General features: G+C 40.2%; 1 protein-coding gene across 5 annotated transcripts in view; it reads left to right on the top strand.

The window, feature by feature from the left end:
• Positions 1-13,674, top strand: part of DOCK1 (dedicator of cytokinesis 1) — a 484,421-nt gene that overhangs the window by 271,107 nt on the left and 199,640 nt on the right. For all 5 annotated transcript variants that reach the window (XM_066618882.1, XM_066618881.1, XM_066618883.1 and 2 more), the window contains exon 28: positions 9,070-9,171. In XM_066618882.1, coding sequence (XP_066474979.1) covers positions 9,070-9,171 — 102 coding nt within the window. The remainder of the gene's footprint in view (positions 1-9,069; positions 9,172-13,674) is intronic.

Raw genomic sequence — 13,674 nt, 5'->3', positions numbered from 1 at the left:
CTTTCCTTGTAATTTTTGCATTATAGCAGCAACTGGTCATCAATTATACTTCTGTACTCTTTGCACATGGCTTGTTTTCAATTGGAATTTACCATTCAATCTCTCCTTATAAGCAGCAGAGGTCTATTCCATGTATCTTTGAAAGCTCATGTGTAATGGCAGTATTTCTATGGATTAGTTTTACAGTTTGCTTTTCTATACGAATTCAGAATTGAGGGTTCTGCTTTGTCTTTACAACCTAAAGATTAAAAAAATAAATAATAAATAAAAAACACATTCCAGCACCTCTATGCTATCAGCGATTAAATACATAGACATGATTGTGACAGAAAGTCTGAAACAGTGTAAACCAGAGGGGTCAGAAAGCACATGTCTGACCAGATTCACTTATTACTGATGATCAGTAATCAAAGAAAAGGGAGAGAGAAAAAGAAGTGAATATAGTTAGTAGATACTGCAGGGAAATGTAACAATATAGACTGAAGGAATAAACACTAGGCCTGATCCAAGACCCCCAACACTAGTAGGCAGCAGAAACTGCTCATGTTAGCCAAGAGATGAGAGAAGCGGGGAAGACACTTTGCCATTTAGCTCCTACTCTTCCAGTGGTGGTGGTGGTGAGAGAGACCAACTAGGGGCCAGGAGAATAGAACATCCTCTTGGTTATTGTTGATTTTCTTATTTAATTGTGTTTTTCACAACTGTAAATACCTTAAGCATTCTTTGAGTGGAAATGCATAAGAAGAATACCTAAATAAACAGAAATAGGATCTAAGTATTTGCCACAGTCAAGGTAACAGAGAAAATTTCTCCATAAATTCAGTTCATAAATGCACTTCATTGAAAAACGACTCCAGCAGGAGGCTTCAGAAGCTGGCTAGGTGGGCCTTGGCGGAGGACTCACATCCTTCAGAAGACCCAGCTGGCTAAGTTAACCCATGAATCCTCAATTCTGGTGGCAGTAATAGTTTCTAATGCAGTATTAGTGGGCAGGTATGGGGTACCATGGCAGGTCCATGCAGCGTTTTGCTCCAGCACCCTGACACTGCAACTAGACTAGGGGTTGAATCCTAAGGCACCTTTGGGTGTTGCAGATGTGCTGTCTGTGACACCATATGAGGAGTCTGTGCCAGCGCAGCGTGTCAGCGCTGAGCTCAGCACCAGCAGGATGTCGCCTGGAGCATGATAAGCACAGTCTCTGGATGGCTGTGAGGGTCATGGAGATGGGGGGAAGAACTGGGGTGGGAGAGGATTGGAACTGGAGGAGCCCTGCTCCACCATATCCTGTACTCCATGTCGGGCTGAAAAACCCAGCATGGTGTTCCTCCCTTCTATGCTGGCAAAATAGTCAGCTCAGAATGGAGGAGACCCATTGTGGGCCCTGTGCCCTTCCCCCAAGGAGGCCTCCAGCAGACCCAACTGAGTCAGTGGATGCGGCAGTAGCCATTTTGACATTGCTGTACTTGGCAGACCTGCCAGGGATAGAGTTGGGTTATTAGTCCTGATTCTCGATTACACTAAGTCCCCAACATACATACCTGTTCCATTCTGGAGTTCTGTATGGAAGTTGGAAAGTGCGTAGCTCAAAATAACCAGGTCTTGATAGCCCAGCACTATTCTCCTACTGATTCTCCTACTGAGTTCTCCTACTGATCAAATAGAATTTGAAGTAAGTGTTCCCATAGACCGGGTCAGTGTTACTGGTTCTTCCCACAATAGCCTTTGCCAGCACTGGAATGGGAAGTAACTACTTTCTTCATACATTACTAGAAAAATATGGAGGCAGTCATGCTGCAGCACTCATATGCAGCTACTGGTAGCATATGATTGAAGCTCAAGTGCCTTATCCTGTTAGGACCTTAATGCTACAATCCCATGCATACTGAATAAAACCTATTGACCCAATCTACTGTGCTAGATGTGTACCCCTAGATTTTGATACTAATTGCTGGTGGTATCAATGGCTGAGGAAACAGGGCTGAGGAAGTTGCAGTGCAGGTAGGAAATAGAGAAATTCAGAGAATCAAATTTTTGTGGGTTTTTTTTTTAATAAAAAGGAAATTAGCAGCTGCACATCACATGAACAAGGAAAAGAAGAAAAGCTATCAAGTTGCAGAGCTTTAATTGTGGTGCCACTGTGAATCTGTCAAAGGCCTGTTTTGCTCCACCATGGAAACAGAAATGGTACAGTGTACAATGGTCAGGCAATATCTCTCCCAACCACCAACTATTTCTAATAGAGTAGTTGCTATTTTCCCCTGGGGGCTGGGGATAAGAATAGGCCCTCAGTTTGGCTGTACTTGTCCTAAGAGGCGACTAAACAGCCACCGGGTAGATGGGGCTCGTCAGCCTGGGAAGGCAACTCATCTGAGAGAAGGAAAACTCTGATCCCAAACCTCCACTGCCTTGTGGCTACATCCAGTTATGGAAAAGGCTTCAGGAGTCAACCTCGAGGCAAAATCAGGAGCCGGAGTCCCTGAGGCAGTTCATGGCTGAACACAGTCACGTTCTGGCAACTCCTGTGACGCCGCTGAGACCAACCGTATTGGCCTCTGCCTTTCCATTGGACCATTTCAGCGACGTGGAGAGGGGGGATTTGCTGCATGGGTAACAGCCTATCCTCCATACCTACTTTACCCAGGCTTCGCGCACTGGAGAGGGCACTCTGTTCCAGAACCACCATTCAGAGCGTGACACCATAGTCTTCCGAGACTGAAGGATGCCAACTCAAGTTGCTATTGAAAGGGGGAAAAAAATTGCAAAATAAAATCAAGTTCATCTGTGTGAAATCTGCATTATACCTGATGACTTTGTCAGAATTAGAATAAATAAAATGTATGCTGAATCAAATTAATTTGTCTTTAAGGTAGCATCCCTTTGTTTTTTATAGTCCCTCCCAGAATCTGTAATAAACCTCTTGTTAGTTCAGTGGTGTAGAATGCAAATTTTGCCGATCTTTATATCGGAAAGGAATAGCCTTTCTGATATAAAGCATGATCTCCAAAATATAGTTTTAATAGTTTAATGTCCATTAGAAGTTTGAGGACCTTATCATAATTATTTTCTATTGCCACTTAGTATGATTTCAGCTAACCTGGATATACATTGTAATTCAACACTACTTCATGTTAAAAATCATTAGTGACTAATCATATCTAATTGCAGTAATCATCAATCAAATATATGACACAGAGGTTAATATCAAACTATAATGTATGCCAGAAAATAGACACAGAAATTATTCTATATACATGCTGTTCAGATTTCTAAATGCACAAAACCTAATTTCAGTTTAACAGGTGTTGGAGTGAACATTACATTCAAACACTCTCCACTGGTCACTGTGTAGTAGATTAAAATTAAACATGCCACTTATATCAGTGTCTGTTTAGCATTTGAAATGAATTTGTACACCACAGTGTTGGGATAAAAATGCTCTAGTTATCTACCTTGAGTTATTCTGAAGGATAAGGTGAGTTATAAACATGCTAAATAAAAGGTTAAATCTGACAGCTAGTTCAATAGCATTTTGAAAACTACTGTAACAATGTAATTAGCATTGAATGCCAGTATATTCAGCCTTTATTTACTTATATATAGAATCCTAATTCTAATTATGCTTTCTTAAATGAAACAAAATGAGATGCTTATATGATTCATTAAACTTACAGGTTAGATTAGGCTATGTGCATCAATAGATATAAACACCTATTTATAGTAGAGAGTAGTGTTATTCTGAAAAATCTATTTTGTACATAATTTTAAATGTTTTTTGCAATATAACATCTACAGTGCAATAAATTACAAATATTATGCAGTGGTTCTCAAACTTTTTAGAGGCCCTAGAAGCTGCTGCCAGATTTATGAATGCCAAGGGGTGTGGCTATAATGGTGATTGGGCAGCAGTGCTCCCCCCCAAGTAGGAGCTTGTTTAATCCTTGATGCACATCGTCTAATCTGCCCTGTAAATTTTGCAAACTACTCAAAATTGTGACACTCACTTGTGGGTCCGGGACCCATAGTTTGAGAACCACTGATAGAGTATTAGAAGTAGGTAGGAAGGAAACAGATAACACTGTGTTTCAGTTCAGAGAAGAAGCATGCTTAAATCATAGAAATTACAGCTGTTTCCTCCCAAACCAGCTAATTGACAACATACATCAAACCACATATATAGATTGTGTCAGGTTGCCCAGTCTCTGTATTTAAAGTTCACAGTGCCAAGAGTATGCACTACTCTTGAAGACCAATCCCTATCCTGCTTTTAGTGCCATTCTCTTAATAGCATTGGAGCGAACAGGCTTCTGGAGTGCCTTGTCTTGGAAAGAAGTCTGTATTTAGCTGCTCATCTGTCATCTCTACTGCCCACCTAAGAGATTGTTCCAGACTTTTTGGAGACACAAAAGGCAAAGATATGATTGCATTATTTGTTTTGCTTCTGAGTGCTTGTCTTCTGTCATGCTTAGGCTTACATGCCCATGACATGTCACAATATAACTTGTACACAAAACAGACAAATCTTCTATCTCTATATGCGTGTTGAGTCTGAACAGTAGCTCGTAGGGCTTTGTTGCTTTATGTCACTGCCTGACCAATACAAACCCACACATGATAATCTTCACTTTTTGGGATAGGGATAGTTTCTTATCCAGCAACACTTTTTTGTGGAAATACTCAAAAATTAGTGGCTCTAGCACTTTGTCCTTTTATGACATTGTCACTCTTCCCCAGGTACATGATATCCCCAAAACAAAAGGAATTACTCTACCATTTTTTTCTTGTGAGCAAAAAATGCCTGGGGTAAAACTTTACCACAGAAATGAATGGGATTTTCTACTGGAATAAATTTGTACCCTGGCTAAGTTTTATTAAATTTAACCCTGCTGACTTTCTTTTATGTATTCTAGCTAGCTTCTCCAACCCAGGTATTTCAAAAAGTATTTGGAAAGACTCTTGACTATGAATGGTTGGTCCAATATGATCGATGAAAAGTGGGGTGTAGCTTTGATTTTTAGACCTTACTGAATCGAAACTGTTGAATTCTATAGTGCTGGGAGTATGTTCCACTGAAATCAGCAGCTCTAGTTTCCGAGTAGGCATGCCTTGGACTGCATCTGGGGTACAAGCGTATGTCTGGGAATATGCATCTGGGATACAAGTGTATGTCACAAGACATAATTGTATGTATGTATTTCTGTTTGTGTTTATAAGTAGAGGTGTTTGAAAATAGTATTGTTTGTTTTACTCAGAAGTAAGCCCATTGTATTCAGGAAGACTGAGGGCCCAATCCTATCCAACTTTTGAGGGCCCGTACAGCTGAGATGCAGCTTTGAGGGAAGGGAACAAATGCTCCCTAACTTGGAGGAGGCCTCCATGATTACTTCCCCATTAAAAGATGCAGTGCATGCCCCCTTGGCATAGCTGCACCAGCACTGGAAAATTGGATAGGATTTGGCCCTTAAGCTGTAATCCTATTTTACTCACTGGAAACAAACATCTTTATTTATAAGACACGTGGTGGTGTGACACATACTGGCATTTGCTGTTAAATGCAAATAAAATTTCTTCAATTTCATTTGTAAAGCTACAAAATGTAACTGGGGCAAACAATTAACCTCCTAAACAAAAATGGCGGTTTTCCCCCCTCCCATTTCTGTATAAGAGCTAAGCAGGAATGATTTTTATAGTATTCCTTTGGGAAAAGCCCTCCTTCAATTGCAATATGGCCATGCTAGCTGATATTATGGGTTGTTTTGACTTCCATATTAAGGAGCTTACTCCTACTCCATATGACTATCCACTGATGGGTCTTGTGCTGTTTCTGCCTTATTTGAACTTATGGATGTGTACTTAAAGGTGTCTCATCTTGTTCATTAAAACTTGCTTGCAAGTAGGAATGGGAAAACCCAATGTGGCTTGACTCGAGTTGAGTTGCCAAGTCACTGCCCCCCGTGACTCGACTCAAAAATGAGTCCTAATGGGGGCACTTTCCAAGTCACCCTTTAGTGACTCTAATGGACTCAAGTTGAGTCACCCTCCCCCTTTAAAAAGACTGCAGGATGCTCAGAGGCCAAGGTTTCCCATCTGTTGAGGTCCAATCCTAAGACCTTCAGATCCCTCTTGCAGATATCCTTATATCGCAGTTATGGTCTACCTGTAGGGTGCTTTCCCTGCACGAGTTCTCCATAGAGGAGATCCTTTGGGATCCGGCCATCCTTTGGGATCCGGCCATCATCCGTTCTCACGACATGACCAAGCCAACACAGGTGTCTGTTTCAGGCGTCCCCACCAGCAATGCCTGCAAAATGTAATCTCTATGAACTTCTTGCTTCTTCTCTGTCCCTGGGTTTTTCAAGCCGCCCATAGGGCAAGAACCCCCTTGGCACCTCCTCCTGCCCTCAGCCAGTGGAAATATGAGAATGCCCATCTTTTGACAATGATCACCCATTCCTTCTTTCCTATCAGAGTCGGGAAAAGAGAGTGCCGACTCCCTCCATTCATTGCCCTTTTCTGCCTCCCGGCTGGAACTCCCTGCTGGCCCCACGAGGTTTTCCACACGGTGAAAACAGTGAGCAGGCACCCCTAGACACAGGCAGACTTGAGTCAGCACACATGGGAATGAGTGCCAAGTAGGGGGGGGGGCCTGACTCGAGTCTTTTTCAGAGTCTTCCATGCATGTAACTCACAAGTCGCCAAAATCATACATTTTGGTGTCGCCAAAGTCCAAGTCACCTGACTTGAATTCCCAACACATCCAATCCTACAGTCCAATCCTATCCACACTTTCCTGGGAGTAAGCCCTATTGACTCTAATGGGAATTTCTTCTGAGTAGACATGAATAGGATTGGGCTGTCAGTCTGCAACTGACAGTTTATGTAGTGATAAACTCATTTTGAATTAAGGAGTGTGTTTTTGGGAGTAGGGGAGTAAATGCATATAAGGCAGATTTTCTTGAATGCAGCCTTTTATTTTATCTGGAAATATAACAGTTAATGAAAGGGACTAACCTCTTCATATGTCTAAATATTACAGATGTGTTTATGTAATTGTCTCTTCCTGCAATGATTCATCTTCTTTATTTGCTTATCAGCATAATCATAGTAATTCCCGTAGAGGAACAGTGTGCAATTACAAAGGGAGGATTAGGATCTCTTGATAAAAGCTGAAGGTATTAGAATATAAAGAACAAGGTCCTGTTTACACACATTAATCATAAATAATTAGCCATTTAAAGAGGAAAGGAGTCACAAATATACAAGTGATAGTCCATTTAAGTATCTTTCTTTTAGCATGGATACATCTTAGAATTCATGTTTAAATCCATACAATCAGAGTGTTAGCTTCCATTCATATATAAAGTTAGCATAATCTTTTCCCTCAGGCCTCATATTTATCTCTTGGTGGTTGCACTTCACCATCATTTAAATTGCTAAACAAACAGAAATAGGTTAGAATATGCATATGATCAAAGCTATTAACCAGAAACAGAAATGTGTAGATATGTCATTAAATCCATGTGTTTGGAAAGGACAACTATACATATCACATCTTAGGAAAATAAGTATACTCTAGTTGCACTATTTGTTTATTAAAAATATTTATGGACCACTTTTTCCTCACCATGGTGGCCAACAAGATTAGGACAAAAAAAATTCCCATAGAATCACAAAATAATATAGTCAATACAAAAAAAAATCAAAGCAACATGATTGCAGTTATGAGATTGAGCTCTAAAGGAATAAAGCTTTTAACGATGTAGTAATTTTATGTAAGTATTTGAATGTACTTTATACAGCAGAAGAAATAATCGCGTTGTAAAATATTTTACATTAGCAAAAAATAAAAAATTCTATGTTGTTAACTTTCAGTGGGGTAATTATGTCAATCTGTTGCAAAATAGAGAACCTTGTGGAACAGTGTTACAAGCATATACTAGTAGCCTGTTTAAAGCATAGTAGCATATGTTCAAACCATATACATAGTAGCATGTTAAAAAAAGATCAGTACGTTTCAATGCAGTCACACCTGAAATTGGCTCATAACCCACCTAGTGGTCCCAACTTACCGGTTGAGAAATACAGTTGTAGAACATTGGAGACTAACCAATTTAGTTCAGCATAAACTTTCTGTGGCTGGACTACAGTCTACTTGATGAAGTCAGTCATAGTCGATGAAAACATATGCTACAATAAATTGAGATAATTCATGCCTTTTGATTTTATATTCATGGATTTACAGATTTGTTATGCATACTTTATTGGTCATGGCTGTGATTTTATAACATATTTTAAAATATAATAATAGACATGTTATTTTAAAGAAAACTCAGGCTGCAATCCTATGTACACTTACCTGGGAGTAAGCCCCACTGAGTATAATGGAACTTACTTCTGAGTAGTCATGAATAGGATTGGGCTCTCCATTTTTTACTCTCTGTCCTGCTTACCTAAGATAAGATAAAATAAGAGAATACACATACTGTACTGTTGGTTTGTATCTAACAGAGCAGTTGTGCAATTAGGATGCTTGCCCAACTGAGAGGGTCCTGGGTGTTCTTCAGTTCTTCTAACTGCAACCTTAACTTTGTTGCATCCTATATGGTTACAGAAGACCCCCAAGAGTGGATTTTCAAAGATCTGCATCAGAAATCCTGTTTTCATTAGTGAAACATAACATGCAAACTTTAGGATTAAAACCAGTGTTTTTTAGATAGAAAGACTCGTGTTTTTGTACCTAAAAAATAGTATGAATAGTTGAATAGTATGACCCAATTTTGGGCAAGAGAAAAATATACCATAAATTTACTGAAATGATAAAATAAAGCACCAAGAAATTAAATGCTCAAAATTATGCACTGGCAGCAGATATAGTGGTAAATAAATAAGCTGCTGAAATAATGTAGAATTATGTGAGAATGGGTAAGTATTTGGATTTCTATTAATGAATTTCTTCAAGGCATTCTAATGTTTGTACATCTTTCAGATGTCCTTGAGAGAGATTTTTGCAACTGTGTATTGGTTTACATGTTAGTGTATTAAACTTGGGGTATGTTTGTTTTTTGTTTACAGGGGAATTTTGTGGCCAGCATGACTGCTATTTTAAGGCAAATGGAAGACTATCATTATGCTCATTTAATCAAGACTTTTGGGAAGATGAGATCTGATGTTGTTGTAAGTTAATCTTGCTCCTTGCTTCATTGGGGTGTGTGTGTGTGTTTAACTGGCATTTGGTAAAGGAAGTTACACAACTTGGGGGGGAAAAAACACCTTTATTTTATAAACCACATGACCTGACATAAAAATCGATGAAGCGGTGTTGTTTATCTTCTGAGCCAAGAGCAAAGATTGTTTCATTACCTTTGTATTAAATGATGAAGCAACTGATCCAGTTGCTGGGGGTAACAAGATTTTATACATCTAAATTCTGTTCCTGAGTTGCCTCTGAAGCTCACCCATAGGTTTGTTCAGTCATTAACAGTACTACTGTTTAAGTTTTGGCTTAAAGTTTTTCTTATATTGTTTTGTTGCCTGAATTCTTCTACCTTTTTGTCTCGAAATAGCTAAAATTTCTCAGTGCCTGGTTTGGATTATACTTTACAGCATGCTTACTCAGAAACAAGTCCTGCTGTATCCAGTTGGGCTTGGTCACAGGTAAACCTGGGTAAGTTTGTGGCCAAAGTGTGTCAACTAGCTCCATGCAATTAAAGACTTGGACTCAGCACACACACATCCTGTCTCCTTCACTTTGACTGAGCATCCCTGATTAATCATGTCAGGGAGCAGTTCACCTGAAATGCCCTTCTGTAACTTCCACTCCCCCTCATGATTCAGCAACCTTGCCTGGGCACATGTGCAGGGCTAGAACCTGTGCTCAAATGTCTGTAAACATGTGCAGCCAGTCAGGACTGTAAAGGACTGTCCAAACAGACCCCTGACTTCCCAAGAGCATTTATTTTGTTTGGTTAGTTATGATTTTTGTTACATGGCTGTCCTTTTAAGCAGTGCTACTTCACACGTGCTTGGTTTAAAGATATGTTTGATTATGAATATCCATAATGAGTCAAATCTCCACAAAGGTTCTTTCTGATCTTTCTTTCTGGGTGTATAGTACAACTTAATTAGAGCATAATAGAAGGGAATTTATAGCTAAGTAGATACCTCTCTAATGACCTGAAACTATCATTGCCATATGGCAAATGCATGCTAGAAAGTAACAACCAAACTTGTTGGCTGAGATCCATTAATTAGCAAATGACCTGAAGTCTGATCAACTGTGTTAGATTACAGGCTCTGTTACCTAGGGGAGTTGGGTTCTATGGTGTAGCATTTTAAATAGTTTGAGACAGATTTGAATCTTTTGACTTTACTGTAGAAGCAAAGGAGAGAAACAAGAGTTCTCAGTTTATTACAAATGTGATTCAGAAATTATTCGGAAATATATTTGAAAATATATAGTAGGAGAAAAAGAAAAAGCCTTTGATGTAACAGAATCATACAGGCTTGATTATTTCATTTCCTAAAAAAGAAAGAAAAATAATTATCTCTGATTTTGGTACCAATGGCTTTTTAGTTTAATAAGATTAATCCCAACAGATCAGAACCATTTTCATTTGTGATTAAATCATTTTCATTCAGTGTGGCTTTGTAGACATATTTCACAAGACAGTTTCTGAATCAATTCTACAAAATTGATGATGAAGAAACATGATGAAGAAACAATTCTAAAGAAACATGATGATGATAATTCAAATTCAGTGTGTGAAAGGAAAAGACATAAGCATTTGCCCATGCACTCTCCAATAAACATGTGAAACAGTGATATGGGTGAATGGGCCACTTTTATTAAACAGTTAATTTCAGAGAGGGAAGCATGAAACTTGCAGCAATAAAGGAAAGGATTGTCTTATAGTATGGTGGCTGATTCAATAAAAGGGGTGGCAGCTGATTTTGTAAGCCCCAGGCTGGGCTTTCCTACACCAACTCATGCCCCATGCCATAAGAAGCAGAGGCAGCCAGACTGCACAAGCCCATGCCACGCCAGAATGCTTTTGAGGCAGTATCTGCTGTCCAAGTCAGGGCTACTCCACTAGCCCTCCATCTGGCCACTGAGGAGTGGGAGCTGGGTTCCTCCCCTCCTTTGCTGACCTCCAGGTGCACACCAAGTGCTCAACTCTAGCCTTTGTGCCTGCACTATCCTGCCAGATCTGACCAGTATTGTTTATTATACCATCATTCTCTTTTTTCCCCCCAGAGTACCTGTATTACTTAAGCTTAAAAAAAAGGCAGTTGACTGCCTTCTTAGTCTTCTAAGGGCACAATCCTAACCCCTTATGTCAGTACTTTCCAGCACTGGCATACCTGTGCCAATGGGACATGTGCTGCATCAGTGGTGTAGCTAAGGGGGTGCAGGGGGTGGCCGTTGCACCGGGCAACAGGCTTTAGGGGGGCAACAAGCTGAGCTTGACACTAGTGGCCAAAATTGTGAAAAAATTTGGTATGTACAAATAATACCATCGTGTTATACATCATTGGAAAGGTAATTTAATGCAGACTCCAATGAAACAAACTCCATTGGAATATCTGTATGCTATCAAAAGTTATGGCCAATTAACCAGAAAATGAAAACGCAACTGCCTTAAGGAACAAAAAGTGGATTTTTTAAACTCAAAACCTACCTATGAGGCTGATTGTTCTGAGAGCCAATGAAATGTTATGATACAGCATGGAACCAGTAAGGTGTTAATATGAGTCAGCTCTCATTTCCATGTATCATAACATAACTACTGCTAACTGGTAAAGAGGCACTTTTTCAAGTGGTGTTGCTATTATATTTAGCAGGGGGAGAATGTGAGTGGGTGGCAAGAGAGCATGGATGGGTCCAGAATCCTACAGATGCTGAATCCTGACCCCATTACCAGGCAGTCCAGCGCAGCTCCATCCTGCTTAGATATGCGCCACCTCTTTAGGTGGCGCAGATCCAAGTAGCCCCATTGGGGCTATTGCGGCTCTACCCACAGTAGGGAGAAGCGATTCTCCTTCCCCCTGGCTGAGCTGCTTTAGGCTCCAACCTCATGCTGGATACCAAACCCCCCCCCCCCATTTGACCACATACCAACCTCATGCTGGATACATGCTGGATACCAACATGCTGGATACCAACCTCCCCAAGGCCTACCAACCTCCCCATTTGACCACAAGTTAGGATTGGGCTGTAAAACATGGAATGAAAGCCAGAATGTCCCTGCAGGCGAGCAAAACAGCAGTTCACATCATAGGTAAAAGCATACTACATGATATGCTCCAGAAGCTTGGGAGAACCAAATAATTTTCACTTGGCATCTAAAAGATAACTAAGTAAGTGCCTGATGAACATATTTGTAAAGGATAGATTAGAGATAGGGAGCCACTGCAGAAAAAGTCTGTGGGCATTCATCTTTCTAGCCCTAACCACTTAAGAGATGGTTGCACGGTGCACAGTGTTAGCTAAAGAGCATAACACATGAGCAGGTTTATATGTGAGAAGGCAGTCCCAGGACCATGGTCCCATGCGTTTTAGGAATTTGTAGGTCAAAACCAGCACTTTGAACGGTGTCTGGAGACAGAGTGGCATCGAATGAAAAGAGGAACACTAGATGTTAAACCAATTCGCATATCCTGGAAGTAACTTGGCTGCTGATTTGCTGACTCCATGGTGGCCTGGTTAGTGTGAACAAGAGAGAGAGAATTGTGCCAGCACATGCAGGAATGTTTTGGCATTCAAATCATGCAGGAACCATGTGAAGACATGTGGGGAAATAGTGCTCAGTCCTGCTGTGATACAGAAGGCCTTTCTCCTTTCCTTCCTCTAGCTGTCTGTGCTGAAAAGGACAATTGGTTTCTCTTTTCCGCGGGCTTGGCGTTTACAGTATATAGATGCTCTCCCCCCCCCAGTATATAGATGCTCTCCCCCCGCCCTGCAAAAATCTTAATTCTGGTTTTTGCAACTCTCACTCAGCAGCAGTAAGAGAAACTTTTTGCTTGCCAGAGTTCTTCCCCCTGCCCACAGGTGAGGAGGTGGATGGGTTTGCTGGATTCTGCCTAATAGCCATTACCACATCCTGTGCCAAAATATTTCATAAATATTTTATGTAACGAGGTACATTAAAAAAAAAATCTGTCTAGAGTACAAATTTAATTCTCCTGCTGTGATATGAGTGAACCATTTTTATTTTTAATTAGCTTCCTTTACTGGGTTAAAAAAAATACCGGCAAAACTCTAATGCTACTAGGTGTATATTCGGAAGTATTTTTTTAAAGTGTGTTTTTCAAAAAGTACTTACTTGATGTGGATCGGTGCTTCAGGTATGACCATGCAGCGCTGCCTCCACCCTGGCTACAGTCTCCTCTCCTGGGAAGATATGGAATTGTTTGCTAGTAAATCTTCATTTCCTTGCAGAAAGAAATGTAATGATGATTTGAGCAGCTCTTCCAGAGTTTGGAGACACATCAACAATGTTCCATCAATAGTCAGTATCAAATACAGTAAACAAGACAAAGCATTAGTTGTTCTTTTAGTTGTGGTCTAATTCATATGAGGATTGGATAATTCCCAACATTTCTCCCATAGAAACATAACAGAGGTCCATTGTCTCTGGAGGTACACTGTTACCAATAGCAGTTGATAAACTTGGCCTT

The sequence above is a fragment of the Tiliqua scincoides genome, chromosome 3 (genome assembly GCF_035046505.1).
Source record: "Tiliqua scincoides isolate rTilSci1 chromosome 3, rTilSci1.hap2, whole genome shotgun sequence".
NCBI lineage: Eukaryota > Metazoa > Chordata > Lepidosauria > Squamata > Scincidae > Tiliqua > Tiliqua scincoides.
Note: the sequence above shows the minus strand (reverse complement) of the source record. Positions and strands in the feature narration are given on the sequence as shown.